The sequence below is a fragment of the Equus caballus genome, chromosome 7, assembly GCF_041296265.1.
Source record: "Equus caballus isolate H_3958 breed thoroughbred chromosome 7, TB-T2T, whole genome shotgun sequence".
In the NCBI taxonomy this organism is placed as follows: domain Eukaryota; kingdom Metazoa; phylum Chordata; class Mammalia; order Perissodactyla; family Equidae; genus Equus; species Equus caballus.
In genome coordinates this window covers 33,957,473-33,973,652 of record NC_091690.1, presented here as the reverse complement: position 1 = coordinate 33,973,652, position 16,180 = coordinate 33,957,473, and the positions used below count along the sequence as shown (strand labels likewise).

Below are 16,180 nucleotides of genomic sequence, written 5' to 3'. Positions count from 1 at the left end.
GCCCAGGGCTCGGTTCAGACTCTTTTTATTGCCTTTTTTCACAAACGGTAGAAAGAGATGGAAGGGGAAGAGCTGGCTCTCTGGCTTCTAAGCCAATCCCTCAGGGAGCCCCAGGCATCACTGCCGGGAGGGAAGAGACCCTCCCTGCTCCTCTTTGCTCACCCCCTCATTCACCAGGGGGAGAGGCTCCTGGCCCAGGGACAAGCCCTTCCTCCTGGCACTCCTGATATTCGCATCAAGGGTCATCGTGGTTCCTAGAGAGAGAGAGGCTGGTTTGCAAGGCTCTGGCCCAGGGCAGAGGCCCCAGGAGGGGCTGTGCCTCTCTTCACATCAGCCTCTCTCCCGGCCCAGTTCTCCTATGGGAGCCCAGCTCCTCTATTCTGTCACCTTCTCTTCACCCTTTGTCCCTCGTTCTCCCTCGTGCTCCAGGACTCGTCCCTTCTCCCTCACTCACTGGGTCCTTTCCTTTTGACACGTCCCCCACAAGCCCTTCTCTACCTTCCTGTTTTGTCACCCCTTGGCCCACCCTGCCTAGCCCTCCACTCTCGTTTTTGTGAGACTCCTAGGCCCCACCTCTCGACGTTTCTGTCCTGGCCTTTGGCTCTGGCTCCGGCTCCGGCTCCGGCTCCGACTGCGTCCAGGGCCCCGCGAGCCCCGAGAGCTGCCAGAGCCTCTCGAAGAGTTGCTGCCAGCTGTGGAACAGGTGCTGGTGCCCTGGCCCCGCGACAGGAAGCTCGGTCGACTGTAAGGGAGCCAGGCCTCTTCTGCAGCACAAGAGAGAAGGGCAGCTGGGCCCAGGGGACAGAACACCTCTGCTCACCCACGATGCCACCCCAACCATAATCCCAGCACCGGAAGAAGAGTTGAGGGCAGGCAGAGGGCTCAGGCCATCCCGGGGGCTGAGGAGAGGCAGAGTGCCCAGCACATGGCCTTGACATCAAACGTGCTCAGAAACTTGTAGGGCACTCCCAAGCAGAGCCTTGGGAAAAGAGGGGCAGCACATCCAGCCCCCACTCTTCTCTCATCTGGGCTTCAGGCCTGGGAAAGGACACAATTTGGGAACTCCAGGGGATTCTGCTCAGAGAGCTAGAGAGACAAGTGTCTTTGATGTTTATCAAATGCATGAACCCAGCTGAAAGTGAGGGGTGAGCTGGGTTGAAAATTAGTCCATTGATGGCACCATCTGTACTACACTATTATTATTACTAGGTGGGCCCTAAAGCCCACCTTTTTACATAGCAGTGGCCCTCCATCCTGCCCTGGCCCTCCTTACCATCCAGGTGGGTGCCCCACTGGGTCCCCAGGGGCCCCGCCGGCACCATTCTTCTCTCCCCACTGCGCTCCCGTTCCAAGGAGGACATGCTGCCTGCTGCTCTCAGCCCTAAGGCCCAGCTTGCCTCCTCCTCTGGTGGCGGCAAGGGTGGTGGGGGCAAGTCTGGGGAGAGACCTGTATTCAGCAGAGTCTCCTGCTTCTCCTGATACCAATCTTTCTCCCACTCCCATTCCCCGGCACCAAGAGGCTGCGAACGAACAGCCGAGATGTGGGTTTACCTGCTCCTCCCTCCACCCGCAGAGCTCAACCTTGGTTTCCTGCCTGTTCCCCCTACTGTCACCCTCTCCCAGGCCCAAGGGCCCCCTCACCCCCAGGACTGTGCTCCCGCCTGTAGGGAAGAGCCTTGGGTTTCTTCCGGATTCGGGCATGGGGCCCTTGAAGTGGAGGAGTCATCTCCCCAGGCAACTGCCGGGTTCTCCCTGTAGCATTAGGAGACCAGGAGAGAAGCAAGTAAGACAGGGTCAGGAAGGGGACTTGGGGGTGGAGGGGAAACAAGCTTTTGGGGGTATGGGGAGATGGGGGCAAGTTGACGGTTCTACAGACTTACCTGGGGCACTGCTGGCTGCACTAGGGACAGGGCTGGGGCTGAGGTGATGGGAAGCCATGGGGCCAGCACCCGGGCCAGCACCCAGGCCAGCAGGCCTCCCTTCATGGCTACTCAGAGTGGGCTGGGATACACTGAGAGGAGAACTTGGCCCAAGGGGCACCCTCCTGCAATGACATGAGGCCTCAGCATTTGTTTACTCAGCAAACACTAAGTACCTATTATGTGCCAGGCACTGTGCTGGCCACTCAGCCTAAAATTCAGATGAATAAGACATAGCCCATCCCCCACAAGGCTCCCAAGCTAGTGAAGCATGAGGGACGCCATGTCCTTCAAATGCCCCAGGAAGGTTGCAGAGTCACTTCAACGGAGAAACAGTCTGAAGGCAGTGAGGCACCTTGTCAGCCTCCACATTTCTCCCCAAGAAATGCAGTCACGAGACCTCGTAGCCCAGATTCATCCATCCATCCATCCAATCATCCACTGAATAGATATGTACCAAAGGCCTACAATGTGCAAGGTACTATATACCTCCCTACCTGGGCATCTGGTGGAGATGGGGAATATCAGTGGGGGGCTGGGGAGGGTCAGGAGGTGAGGGAGTAAGAGTAGCTGTGGACTGCTGTCCATAGGAAGGTGTTGGGGAGGGGGTTTCCCCTTGGGACGGAGGGACCAAGCACCCTCCACTGGAGCTGGGCTCTGCCAGGTGGCTCCTCTCAGGCATTGGTGGGCACCACTCTTCTGGCTCTGAGCTGGTGGCAAAGAGGCAGGAGGGTAGGGATGAATGAGTAGCCTCTACACCTTCCCCTTGGCCTTCCTGTTGTCCCCTTCCCTTCCTCTCCCAGCATCTCTGCCCTCCGCTCTGCAGGAGGCCCTGGGCTGGTCTCATGCGTACAGGGCATCTGCAGCAGGGCACATCCTTACCCGCCCTCCAGCTCCTCCTCAGGCCCCTCTAGGCAGCTCAGTTCACAGGAAGAGGGAGGTGGTGGCAGGGCTTCCGGCCAGTTGAGGGAGGGCATCTGCACAGCTTTTCCCAGAAGCTTCACTTTGCCTCCCCTGGCTCCTGAGGAGAGTAGGATGGAGGCACACCAAGATACAGGTAGGAAACAGGCAGTGATGAGACATGTCAGAAGAAGTGCTGGGCTAGGTCCCAGAGGGGAAGGGTAGAGGATACTCTCTGGGGATACTCTGCTCAGGGCTAAAATGGGGGTGTTAGGAACTGGAGTCATACCACTGTCCCCTTGGCTCCATTCTGGAGGAGCATACTGGCTCCAGGTGCCTGGATCCCCTGAGGGGTTTGGGGGGAACCCCCCATGGAAGGTCTGCAGCTCCTCTCCGGCTGGGTCAATGGTGCTATAGACAGGACCCTCAGCAGAGGTGGCAGTGCCCCGGGCCGTCTGAGCCAGGTAAAGGGAGATTCCTGCTTCTAAGGAGGAGAAAGAGGGAGGACCAGGGAGGAGGCAGGGGGCAGAGACAGAAAAATAGAGGACAACAGGAGAATGGAGGGCAAAGGCAATCCCACTGATCAACTTCTTTCCCCACCCTAAACCTGGGTAAAGGTTAAGTGTGAGAGAGGCTCCCCCAACTCACATCCTCCCCAAGGACTGACCAACCTCAGGAAGTCTGGGACTCCTCAGCTCCCTTCAGTTTGTCCCAGCAGGGTGAGAGGAAAGGATGGTGGTGGGGGCCAAGTGTGCCCCTGAGGGAATGAGAACTCCTCACCATTGTAATATCTGTCATCTGGGTCAGGATTGCTGGGGCAGCAGCTTCCCCTGGGTTCCTGGGCTGAGGGGCTTCGAGATGGGTGGGGCCACGAGTCTGCCAGCCACGGGTAGGGAGCAGGGCCAAGGCCCATGGGTGGCCTGAATGAGAGCAAATGAATGTTGGGGATGGAGCACCAAAAGAGGAGCTGTAGGACAGTAATGGTTGTGTTTGGTGGTGGGAAGTGGGAGACCATCAGCATGGGGAGGCAGTGAGGCCTGGAGAGGAAGGGAGCGGTCTCTCAGTGGAGGAGATTATCCTGGGAGATGAGTTAAGAGAATTACCTGGAACTGGCTCCCGAGAGGCCCTCTGAGTGTGGAAAGGACACTGGGGGAGACGAGGGGGAGACTGTGTGAGAGAAGAGCCCATACTTGGGGTCTGAACCCCAATGGGGCAGAGACGGCTTACCTGCAGGTGTGTAGGCAAAGGAGGCTTCCGAAAAGAGACCCGTCGGAGAAAGAAGAGGGGAAATGGGGAGAAGGGTCAGAAATATTCTTGTCCATTCCTTGGCCCTGATCCCAATTCCCCCTGGACCAATTTCATCGGAATTTCTAGGAATGGGACTCAAACATCAGTATTTTTCTAAAGTTCCCCAAGTGATTCCTATGTGCAGCCAAAACTGGGAACCACAGATTTAACAGACCTCAGACCTCTCCAGACACGCCTCTTACCAGGGAGCAGCAGAACTCAAGCCTCCTTTCAGCCGGCTCCGCCTTCCCACCCAGACACCGCCTCACAATTTATTGCCCGGATTGTGGCCACCGCTCCCCACCCCCCACACTCCTGCCAGGCCTCGCCCCCTCAGGAAGTTCGCTTACCCCTCCAGACTTGGCCCTGCTTTACTGAGACTGACTGCAAAGGCTACTCTTCCCTTGGCGTCTTAGGGGCAAATCCTACCTGCTTCCTCGGACTCAGGTCCCGCCCCCTCCGGGCCCCGCCCTCTCCCCCCGTGCTGACTGCTCCCAGGTCCACGATGCGTACCCCGCCCCTCTCCAAGGGGCTGAGCTACTGGTGCGACCCCTCCCTCCCGCCCCCGCCCCCACGCACGGAGCGTGGAACCCTCCCCCTCCCTCTCTGCATCCCGCCCGCCTCCCTCCCTGGAGGGCGGGATCTCCAGGCCCCGCCCGGCCGAGGCCCTCCTCTCCGTCTGCCCATCGCCGGAACGCGTCCCCAGCCGGCGCCGACCCCGAGGCCCGGCTCTCACCCGTGTAGTGACTGAGCTCTTTGCGCTGCCTCCGGCGCCGGTAGAGGGCGGCGCAGAGCCCGAGGAGCAGCGCCCCGCAGGCGGCACCGCTGCCCGCGAGGAAGGCGGGCTCCCGCAGCAGCCTCGCCAGCCGCTCCGCCAGCCCCGGGCCCACCTCGAGCCCAGGCTCCACCTCCGGCGGGGACGCTGTGGGGGTCAGAGAGGTGAGGGGAGTAGGGGTCTGGAAACCCAGGAGCTAGGAAGGGGCCATTCGGGACCCCGTAAAAAGCACTGCTAACCCTGGACCACCCCCCCCCCTTAAATTCCCGAGCTCGGCTCTCCCACCACCCCCCTCCGGACTCACGCAGCTGCACCAACACCGGGGCACTGGCCACGCCCACGCCAGCGCCGGTGGCCGCAGCGACCTGGGTCCGGTAGAGATGACCCGGCAGCAGTCCCCGGAGCACCGCGGAGCGTGCCCAGCCTGCCGCAGACCGATTGAGGTGGAAGCGGCTCTCATTCCCCAGGCACCAGATCTAGGGAGGCCAGGTTTAGAGAGCCAGAAATGGACTTCTGGCCTCACTGGAAACTTGAAGCTCTGAGTGGTAGAGGGGGCTTAGCCAGGCATAATGCAGCCTGGAGAGAACACTCTGAAACCTCCCTCCTCTCTCCTAACCTCATCGCCAGCCCCAGAGCCAGGCCTAGGTTCCCACCTCCCTAGGCCCTCCCTCTTCCTCCTTTCCGTAGCCCTCCCACCCAGTCCCTTCTCAAACCCTGTACCTGGTATTCCTTGATGACCCCATTTTGCTGGGAGGGGAGCGGAGGTTCCCAGGACACAGTGATACTGCTATTGCCTTCACCTCCCAAGGCCACTGTCACTCCCTGGGGGGGACCACTGGGGGCTGAGCCAGGGTGGAGCATGGTGAGGACACAGTCACTGCAAGCTGCCCCTCATGCCCCAACCTTCCCTCCCAGTTCTAACATCTTAGGGAACCGAGACGCATCCCTCCTTTCCTCCTATCCCCTTGCTCTCCCTCTGCAAACTGTCATCCTCCCCCACTCCCTCTTCCCTTTTGTCCATCCAGGAGCTCTGTGCCCTGCCCCCTTACCCTCCTCAGGAATGCTCCTCATCACAAAGGGGCTCTCAGCCCCCAGCCCCTCCTGGCCTTGGGCTTGCACCTTGATCTGAATTTGGGTCCCTGGGGGCAGTCCTCTTAGCACAGTACTTTGCTGGCTTGGGGACTGTAGGTCCAGCACTGTCCAGCTTCCCCCGTTAGGACCTGCCACCCTCCAAGACACCCGGAAACCTTGCACTAGCTGGACTGGGCCGTCTACCTGTAGGAGATGGGACAAAGCACACCGGAGGGAGAGGCTGGGGCCACACAAGTCCTCCAGGCCCAGCCCCTCCTCCACTCAACAGTCTTCCCCAGCCACTCACCTCCCACTCTCCTGTACCCATTCTTGGAGTCCCCTCCATCTCCCATCACGATCCCTGCTCTTAACCTCATTCCTATGCCACACTCACAGTCCAGGACACCTGCAGGGTCCGAGGCCCAAGGACTATGGGCTCCTGCATACGTACAGCCACTTCAGCCAGTCCTCGCTGGCCTCTCCATGGGTCCTCCACTGGCCTGGATGGGTTGCTGTCTATTGACCAAAGAGCCCATTCAGCAGGGGCCACCAGGGACAGGGAGTCGGGACTGAGAATGTGCTTGTGTCCTACCTCTGCCCTGCCCCACAGACTGTACTACTTAGTATTCCAGAGCACACCCAAGGGTCAAGAGGGGGCTGGTCAGGAGAATGGCTTTCAGAGGTGGGCCAGGGTGTCTGGCTAACATGAGTGTCTTTCTATATAACTGCATATGCACCTTTTAAAGCCTCGGGTCCTCATCTCTAACATGAAGGTGACCCCTTCGAGGTCCTTCTAGTCCTGATAATCACATTATCTGTGGGTAAAGTTTCAGAAGTAAGGAGCTACCAAGATGACTGAATCAATCTCCCTCTCTCTCTCTTGTCTTCTTTTGTTCCCTCAATGAAAGGGAAGCATGATCTCCTATTCCACGCCAGGCCACCAGTACAGACCTGGCACAGCAGCAAAAAGCTGCCACAGTGCCATGGTTTTAGAAGAGGGGGTCTCTGTACTGTTACGTGTCAACCGATGAACTAGGGACTCTGACCTTACTCACCCTGGGTGCGGACAGGCTCAGAGACAGGGCTGGGCTCACTGAGGCCCCAGGCTCCCACAGCTCGCACTAGGAATAGGTAAATGGTATTGGGCTGCAGACCACTGACGGTGTGTGTCTCCAGCTGCACACCATCTGCCACTGTCTGCCATGTGTTGCCAGCAGCTTGGCTACAATGAGAATGAAGTAACAGAGTTGTGTAAGCCAGGGAACCCCCAACCTGTCTACTCCATTTTATCCATTCTTTATGGCCCCCTACTACCTCCTTACCCTGAGAGAGGGATTGGGGTGACCCCCTCCCCACAATAGCAAAGACCCTAAGGACTTAGGGTTCCCCCGCTTTTAACTTTCCAGGTTTGCAGTCAAAACTTTCTCCATACCTGAAAGCCTCTATCACGTAAGAGGTGACTTTGTCCCCAGCCTGTGGGTTGGACTTCCAGGTCAGGGTAATGCTATTCTTGGTGATCTCAGTGACCACTGGCTGAGAGGGAGGCCCTGGAGGGGTGCTGGGTTCTGTAGGGGGATCTGGTGATACTCCCCAATCTTCTGCAGTGAGGAGATAATTTTTAAGTAGAAAGATGGGAAATGGATGGCCCCAGTATAACCTGCCTCCTTCTCAGAGGAGCTGTGGAGCTGTGACAGTGGTGATAGTGGAGAGCGGGAACTAACCCCTATTCCTGTCTGCCTCCCAAGGGCACCACTTCTGTCCTCCTCCTCCCCACCACCATGGCCATGGCATTTGGGAGATAAAATTGGTCCTAGGGGTTGGAAAGTTACTGACTACCTTTGAAGCAGGTTCAGAGAAAGGTGCCGGCAAAACAAGGGAACAAAGCAAAACCTCACCCCGCCTCCTCAGCCAGCCACTCCATGTGGCTTCCCCTGTGGAACTCTTGGCCACACAGCTGTAGAACCCTGTGTCCATCTCCTGCAGGAGAGGGTAGAGGACTGGCAAAGTGGGAGGGGAGCAAGGTAGGGCGAGGGGGTGGAGGTGGGTATACTGAAGGATGGGGAGGATGTTCTAGGCGGTCTGAGAGAGCACAGGGGTAGAAATGGGGTTAAAGTCCCAGTGGGTACTTACTAGAGTTGGGCATGTGGACTGCATGGCCATTCTCAGTTACTCAGGACCTAGGGGTGAGACTTACCTGCACATTGGCGATGTACAAAGTACCATTGGCCATTAGGTTGAGCTGGAGGTCATCCCCCTGCAGCCACTGCCCATCCTTCTTCCATTGGACGCTAGGTTGTGGGTTCCCTGTCACTCTGCATGGCAGCCACACAGAGGAGCCAAGTGCCAGTGTCTGATTGGCTGGCCCCTGGATGATGATGGGAGGCAGTCCATCGAAGGAGGCTGAGAGAGGAAGAACTTGGGCACTTCAGGGGAGGATTCTGTGTCCAGACAACCAGCCCCTTGTCCTCATTCTCTGTCCCTCACATATCCCCCTGCCCACCAAGATCAGAGGGGTTTCCCTAACCATCTGTAGTCTCTGCCTGGGCCCAGCCATCTATTAGCGGCTTCTGCAGCTAATTTCCAAACTTCAAGAACATGTCTCAGGAACACGCCCCACCCATTGCAGACATGATTGTATAGAATCCAAGAAAAACAGATCTCTTGAAGCCATTATTTCCTTCCAGGCCATGGGTCCAGCCCTATCTCCTTGGGCACGTACCTCCTTTTACCTCCAACAGGGCCTTGGCCAGGATGCTGCCGGCCACACTGACAGCCTGGCACACATAGTAGCCAGCATCCCCACTCTGAACTTCAGTGATGTTGAGCTGGCCTCTGGGAGAGACTGAGAAGCGCCCTGTGGGCTGAAGCGACTGACTGGGGAAAAGCAGGACCTGGGGACAGAGGCAGGAACCAAGGTAGGGAATGAGAGGGCAGCTGGGCAGAGAGAGATCCCCATTCCCATCAACCCCGGAATCCAGAGAATCCCTTAGGTTCTAGTTCATACTCTGTCCCTAGCCGGTTATGTGACCTTGGGCAAACAAATAAACTCCTATTTACAAAAATGAGGGAATATTATGAGATGATTTTGGGGGGCACTTCCCAGGTCCATGACTTACTAGTTGGGAAACTCTGAGCAAGTTTTTAATCTTCCTGAGCCTCAATTTCCCCAAATTTGACTCTTAGAGGATAGTTGTGAAGACTAAACGAAATAATCATATGAAACTCTTTTAATACCTTGCATGATAAACATTAAATCCTTTCCCTTTCTTTCTGGCTTTCACATTTTTACATTAGATAGATACATGGAAGGTAGGGAAGCAGGCTTGGGTCTCAGGATAAACAGTACCGTGCTGAGCCCCTGACTGATACCTACTCCACCTTCTACTACTATCAGCATTTTTATTCATTTAAGAATTTAATTAAAATGCAGCAGTTGAAGAGAGGTGACTGTGCGCTCCCTCTGGTGGAAACCCCTTATAAGTTGAAGCCACGTTCTACTCTGAGCAGCTTTGGTCCGGTTTCCAGAGCCCTATGTTAAAGCGAGGCCCCAGGGGTCTGGAGGAGAAGGGATCTAATTGGATTTGCTACATTCTCAGGACAGCCTTGCCCCAGATAGAAAGATTCTCCAAAGAATTACTATGCTGGACTCTTCTCTACCACCTAAATGTATTATTATCATTTATTTAAAAAGGGTTCAATATGTTCCAAGCCTTTTATTTTCATTATCTTATTTAATCCTCCCAAATAACCTGCAAGGGCTTCTAGGAAGACCAGAGGTCAAACAGAACTGCAGAGAGAAGTTTGCAGAACATAGAGGAGGGAGGCTAAGACCCAGAGGAGAAGTTAGTGGGAAGGCCCTTGGAGCTGGCCACCTACTTGACTTCCCTCCTTCTGCCAGAAGATGGCAGGTGGGGGGTTTCCTTTGGTCTCACACTGGAAAGTCACGCTCTCTCCAGGAGCTGCCATCTGGTCCTGGGGCTGGGTCACCAGCTGGGGCGGGACTGGGAAAGGAAGGGGAGATAAAAGAACAGGGAGTCAGGGGTACTAAGAAGAGAGACTGAGGGAACAGGAGAGATAAGCCCAAGCTTGGCTTAAGTAGGAGCAGATATCCATCTCTTGCCCAAGCCTCTTTAGCTTTCTCCTTCTCTCGCTCCTTCTAGAGATCCTCCTTCAGATGACCCACTCACGTCTCCCACTCTGTCCTTTCTCCCTCATTCTCCACTTCGACCCATCCTTCATCTTCCCTCATTGCATCCCTGCTGCAGGCAGTCCCAGGTGGACCCTCACCGTGAACAGTGAGGGAGCCAGACGCTTCAGCACGGCCCACGCTGTTCTCCGCCACGCAGGTGTAAGTCCCCTCATCTTCAGCATTCACACGCCCAATCCAAAGGCTGTGGTCGCTCCGGATCTCATACCTGCTCCACTCCCCACCCCAAGGCTGGGTTGGCCACAGCTACAGACCCCCTCTCTCTTCCCCAGGACAGACCAGAATCAGGGTACATAAAGACAAGGTAGGCCTCAACAAGGACAGAAGCTGGTACCCATGGACCCATGAGTGGATGTGGGGACTGGGTAGGACAGGGGCCATAGGCTCTGGGGAACAGACTTCTCTGTGTCATCAAGTAAGAGGGGGTCTGCCCTCCAGTTTTCGAGGGCAGGGTATGCCCTTGAGCTGGTTAGGTTTCCTTAAAGGCAGGAGGAAGGGGCTTCTCACCTGCCTATGGGCAGTTCCCCATCCTCCTTGCGCCAGCGTAGGCGAGGCAGTGGATCCCCCTGCACCTCACATGGGAAATCCACAGGGGCATCAGCCAGGACCACCTGATTCATTGGTCTACGCAGGAATGAGGGACGTTCTATGGAGTGGGAGTGAGTGAATAGTTAGGAGGTCTGCACAGCCACTTACTCCCCAGGCTACACACTCCCATAACTCCAAAACTCCATGTGCCTACCCAGTACCACAAGTTCAGCCACTCCACTCTCCCGTTCTCCTGCCATGTTGGAGGCCACACATACATACATCCCTGCATCACTCTTGAGTGTATGTGACATCATCAGCTTCCCTCCACGGATCTGCAGAGTAATAATGGTAACTTTGGTCCTTTATAGCTATCAAAGCATGTTTATTTATTTGATCCTCACAGCAAGCCAATGAAGAAGACCAGTGGAGTTGATCTGCTTATCAGATAAGGTATCCTTAAGTGATTTGCCCAAAGTGGGGCTCAGATCTATCTTTTCTCCCACAGCCCAGACTGCCTCCCACCAGTCGCTGGGGCATCATGCTCCCCACCTATCTTATACCAATTCCATCCTACTCATCCTTACTTCTCCCTCACTCAATAGCTTACTCTCAGCCTCCAGTTAGCTAATGCCCTGATCTCAAATCTCTGTCCTTATCACCTCCAAGATCATTTCCCTGCCCCTCCAAGAGCCTTAGGTTCAGGCCTTCCTCCTTTGACACTAGTGCCACACCCCTAGCCTATGGCCCTGCCCCTCATGATGGCCCTGGCCCCCAGTCACATCCCCAGCCATGGCACCGTTCCTAACCGTGATCCTTCCCTCTTCCTCCTTGATTCTTGCACTGTCCTTCTTCCAAGACACGGAGGGCTCTGGGTGGCCGCGGGGGGGCACACATTCCATTACTGCTGGCTCCCCAACTGCCACCACCAGGTTCCCAGGAGACTGCCGGAAATCATCGCGGAGGACTGAAGAAAGAGCGACAGACAGAATATAATCAGGGGAATAAACAGGGTATGGGGTGACATACGCGGGTGAGGACATCAGTAAAGTGTTTTCGGGGAGGGATGAATCACGGCAGACCCGAACTCTCCCCCAGGTGCGAAAATACCAGGCCCACTTCCTCCTCTGGCGGGGACTTTGGAGACCAAAGGTCTTAGTCGCAAAGGAAGCTATTGAATGGGCTGAGACTGGGGCTGGCTCTGATTATCCCGTGCCCTCCCGCCTCCTCCAGGCTCTGGAAGCAATCAGCTGCCGACGAGGAGACTCTCACCTGCCACTTCTAGCGAGGCGTTTCTGCTAGCCGCTGCCCCCAGGTAGTTTCGCGCCACGCAAGTGTAGACACCCTCGTCGGGCCGCGCGCGGCGCCCGTGCACGATGCGGGGGAAGAAGAGGGCGCCGCTGGGCAGCAGCAGACGGTGAGCGCGCGGGTCCTCCCGAGCAGTGGCCACGCGCGCCCCATTCTTGTACCACTCGATGTTGGGCCGGGGCCGGCCCTCAGCGCGGCAGGGCAGCGTGGCCGGCTCGCCTCGGGAGACCAGCAGATCTGGAGGTTGCTCCACGATGCGGGGCATTGCGTCCTCCGGCTCGACTCGTGACCCTGAGAGTAGGGAGGTGGCGCGGAGCATTCAGACAGGGAAATTGGGAGAAAGATTGAGGCTCCAGAGAGAAAAAGAACCCCGCCTGCCCACCCCTGCCCACCCGCTCTCTCTAAAGAGTCCACTATCTCCTTTTGGGCAGACACCCCACGTTCTTAGGCTCAAAACGAGGTGCCTACAGACGGGCAGATCAGTGGCAGAATCAGGACACAACTCCTAGGCCGGCTTTCTAGGCTGCCTGAAGACACCCGCCTCCTCTCCTGCCAAGTTTCCGTGGGGAGTGACTGGGCCACGGCCTGGCAAGTAGACCCGGTCTCTAGCCTTCTGGTTTTCAGTCCCCCACTGCACTGGTTCCCAGATCGTCCTGGCTCAGTGAACAACCATGAACGGGGCACCAGCACCAACACTTGGTTCTTCGCGCCTGCCTGGTCCCGAGTCGGGGAAATGGAGAACGTGGACCGGCCTGGGGTCGCTTAGGAAAGGGAAGACGTGAGTGACCGAGCTGGGACCTGGGACTAGAAGGGGCTGTTATCCTAGAGTCCATGAACGGGCACAGAGTGCTTCTTACGGACAGGCAGGTGATCACACTTCCAGGGTTCTGTGAAGTCACAGGAATTGAACGAAATGATGGTGGAAAGGTGAGTAAACGCTCCTTTTCTGAGAGGTGCATAGTTTTCAACAGATTATTCTACACGTTGATGTAGCCAAGAAAGGCTACGTCCATTGGGAAAGAAATTTCTCTACTTCCCTTGTTCACTCTGCTCCGTTCACCCACATGTTCTGCTCCTGTCCCTCACTTGGCCTACAGACTTCTGCTTGCTTCATCTTCTGCAATCGGTTTGGTTCCAGGATCCAGGAGCCGGTTATTCTCGGATACTCCCAGCTTCATCAAAAGTGGATTTGCAGCCCCTGGCGGCCAGTAGGCGCCGCTGCATCCTCGTGTAATCGGGGACTACCCCGCGCTTCGGCTCTTCTCCTCTCCTCCCCTCCCCCCGCCCCGTCCCTCCCCCCCCCCCCCAGTTTCAAAATCCGCAGGGACCTCTTGCTTCTGGCCTCGGTGTGGGATTGGGCTTCATTTCTCGCCCCTACTCTTAGACGTTATGATGGAGACAAAGCTGGACAGGTTGCCAGGTTGCTGGTGCTGTCCTGGGGAGAGTTGATGTAACTAGTTAGGGACAAGAAGATGGGTTTCCCTTCCACTTAGGGAAGGGAGTAATTTTCTCGATTTCCTCTCTTCCAGATGGAAATCTCCGCTTCTCATCCGACTCTTCTCCTCCATCCCATCCCAGTCCCAGTCCCAGTTTAGGCAGACCCCATGGCGAGTGACACTGGACTAGCTTATCATTCAGGGGTCGGCGCGGAGCCAGCTAGGGCTGGAATCTCAGACTTTGACACTTTCTAGCTGTAAGAACTTGTGCAAATTATGTAACTTCTCTCAGTCTCAGTTTCTTTCTCTGTAATGTGTGAGTAGTGATAGGGCTGTCATAAGACACCATGTATGCAAAGGACTTGGGGAAAGGCTAAATATATATGGCTATTCTACCACTACTTAGGGCTCTTCCTCCCCGACCCACGTTACCTTATCTTGGCTTCTACATTCTCCACCTGAAACAGATTCTACCAGGCCCCAATATTCCCTTTTCCCCCTTCACATGACCTTCAGATGTAATGGAAATAGACAGGTCTGTTATTGCCAAGCTGTATGTTGCTTTTGTGACCATTGGGATATTATTCATCCTCTCTGCATTTGTTTTCTCAGCGACAAAATGTGACCATCAACATTTCCCTACCTACCTCATTAAATTTTCGAGCTTAAATGAGACCATGCGTGGTGAAAACAGTCTGTAAGAGCACTAGGTGAGCAGAGGTGTGTCTGGGGCATCTGTGAGAAGGGCTCTGTGCTTAACCTTCTGGGCTCCTAGGAGGGTCAGGAGATTGGAGGATGCCAGCTCATTCCCCATCTTCTTCCTCCCCGCTCCCTCCGTACATACCACACCCTTCTGGTCGGGCCTTTCCCCCTAATTCCTGTAGACACAGCTGCGGGCGCCCTTTCCCTGGAATTTCTTTCCTGTCATTCCCAGTCTCAGGAGATGCTTCACAGCAGCTAATGAATAGCTAATAGCCATGCTAATGGGGCTCTGGGGCTCCTCCTCCAGCACCTGGAGTACTCCACACACGAAGACACACACATTGCCCAGGTCTCCTTTCTCGCCACCTTTGAGTCTCCAGCACCGTGCTCACTACTACATTCGAGTAGGTGGAGGCCCAGTGATGCGGGCTGAGGAGGAGCCCGAGGGAAACCACCGGCAAAGGCGTCAGGGAAAGCGGGAGTTCCCGACGCGGCCGGCAGGGGGCGCGATGGGGCCTCTCCCGAGGCTCCCGGCGGTCAGCTCTCGCCGCCACCCCGCAGCGCTAGGCGAGAGCACGCTGTCTCAGTCATTTATTAATCACCGTAATTAGCGGTAACGACCTCGCCGCCGGCGCTGCCCGCCCGCCGCAGCTCTGCCAGGGTGGGCCGGCTGTGAGTTCCACCTCTGAGGGGCAAACTTCTAAGTTTCCCTGAAACGGTCGGCGTCTCTGTCGTCCTCTGTGGCAAACACATCCAACGTTTTGGTTTCTTCATCTCGTCCTAAGTGAGTTCTTGGAAAACTTAGAATCCCGAAGGAAAACCTGCTACCTGGGTGGGTCACTTAGTTGGCCTGGCCTGGCCCAGGCCCGCCGGCTACCTCTGCCCTCCCTGCTGTGGGTCCCGGCCTCTCTTAGCTCCGGACTTGCCCATCACCAACACGGTCCTCCTCACGTGGGGTGGCGGCGGGGGTCGGTTGGGGAGGTGGGGAGTAAAGCCCTCGACCTCCCGCCGATATCCCCACTCAGGTGCTCAAGGCCCCAAATCATCACTTGGTCTCCACTACTGGGGAGGCCGTGGGAGGCGTCCCTCCGTCCTGGACCTTGGGGCAGAAGCGCTTTGGCCTCCCCCTCCACGCCGCCCTCCCATCTTACCCCCATCCCCGGATTCGACGTCCCCATGGGGCAGGGTCTTACCGTTGAGAGAAGAATCGCCGGGGGGCAGCAGGCTGTGGTTGAGCGCCGCCATGGAGGAGTTGAAACCGAAGAGTAGGTCGCTGGAGTTGGAGATGTCCCCGGCCAGGGAGTCCGCGAACAAGTTCATCTGCAGCAGCGTTTTGAGCAAGTAGCGCAGCATGGCTCGACCCGACTGGGACCGGGGCGGGGGGCTCGGGGCCCAGCCCCTGGGTCTGAGACCCGCGGGCCGGGAGCCGTAAGCCCCTCCACAGCCTCTGCGCGCTGCCCCAGCCACGGTGCCGCTCTCCCGCCGGCGCGCCAGGGTCCGGTGCGTGCCTCCGCGTGCCCTCCTCCTTCCCTCGTCCTTCTCTCCACGCCCCAGTGCTGGGGTCCCCCGGGACCCGGCGGGCGGAAAGCAGGTGCCACGTCGATCACGGCGTAATTAAGGGATTAATCCGCCTCCCTTCACCCTCCCACCCCTACCCCGACGGCCACTAGCAGGGCCAGAGACTAGAGTCGCGCAGCGCGTGAGTTGGAGTCCCCGCCCCGCGCCCCGAGTCCCGAGTCCCGAGTCCCGAGTCCCGCGTCGGGTTCTGCACAGTGCAGGAGAGTTTCCCTCCCTTCTCAAAGCACTCAAGATGAGGGACGAGGCTCTGTCGGACTCTGCCCTTGCCTGACTTTAGAACAGGAATCTCTCCTCTCTTGTCCTGGCCCTCAAGGAAACTGAGGCAAAGCGCAAGACCTCTCCTCTAGCTCTCAAAGCCCTGGCTCCCGTTCCTCCCAAGTCCCGGGGCTTATCGGCGTAAGTGCAGGAGGCTGCGCTGGTCTGGAGCGGGAGTTGGGGGTGGGTGGAGAATAATTTCCCTTTGCCCCGC

General features: G+C 57.0%; 1 protein-coding gene across 10 annotated transcripts; it reads right to left on the bottom strand.

Annotated features, from left to right (window-relative positions):
* Positions 1-9: 9 nt before the first annotated feature.
* ROBO3 (roundabout guidance receptor 3) lies at positions 10-15,486 on the bottom strand. Of its 10 annotated transcripts, XM_023645073.2 has the most exons (28): positions 15,327-15,486; positions 11,960-12,286; positions 11,497-11,654; positions 10,902-11,022; positions 10,667-10,805; positions 10,240-10,367; positions 9,829-9,953; positions 8,672-8,843; positions 8,147-8,352; positions 7,848-7,929; positions 7,385-7,550; positions 7,008-7,174; positions 6,347-6,468; positions 5,931-6,156; positions 5,602-5,723; positions 5,186-5,357; positions 4,843-5,028; positions 4,047-4,070; positions 3,923-3,965; positions 3,600-3,739; positions 3,109-3,303; positions 2,802-2,940; positions 2,417-2,629; positions 1,881-2,044; positions 1,642-1,752; positions 1,274-1,435; positions 574-764; positions 10-254 (listed from the first exon to the last, which is right to left on the bottom strand). In XM_023645073.2, exons 1-28 carry the CDS (start codon positions 15,484-15,486, stop codon positions 243-245), a joined length of 4,173 nt encoding a protein of 1,390 aa, XP_023500841.1. In that variant the 3' UTR covers positions 10-242. The 10 variants fall into 10 exon arrangements, with proteins under 10 accessions (XP_023500841.1, XP_070129009.1, XP_070129005.1 ...); XM_070272908.1 differs by lacking the exons at positions 3,923-3,965; positions 5,186-5,357; positions 5,602-5,723; ... (12 more) ...; positions 11,960-12,286; positions 15,327-15,486 and having other exon boundaries at positions 4,843-4,932; XM_070272904.1 differs by lacking the exons at positions 4,047-4,070; positions 4,843-5,028; positions 5,186-5,357; ... (13 more) ...; positions 11,960-12,286; positions 15,327-15,486 and adding an exon at positions 4,536-4,679 and having other exon boundaries at positions 3,923-3,986.
* Positions 15,487-16,180: the final 694 nt, after the last annotated feature.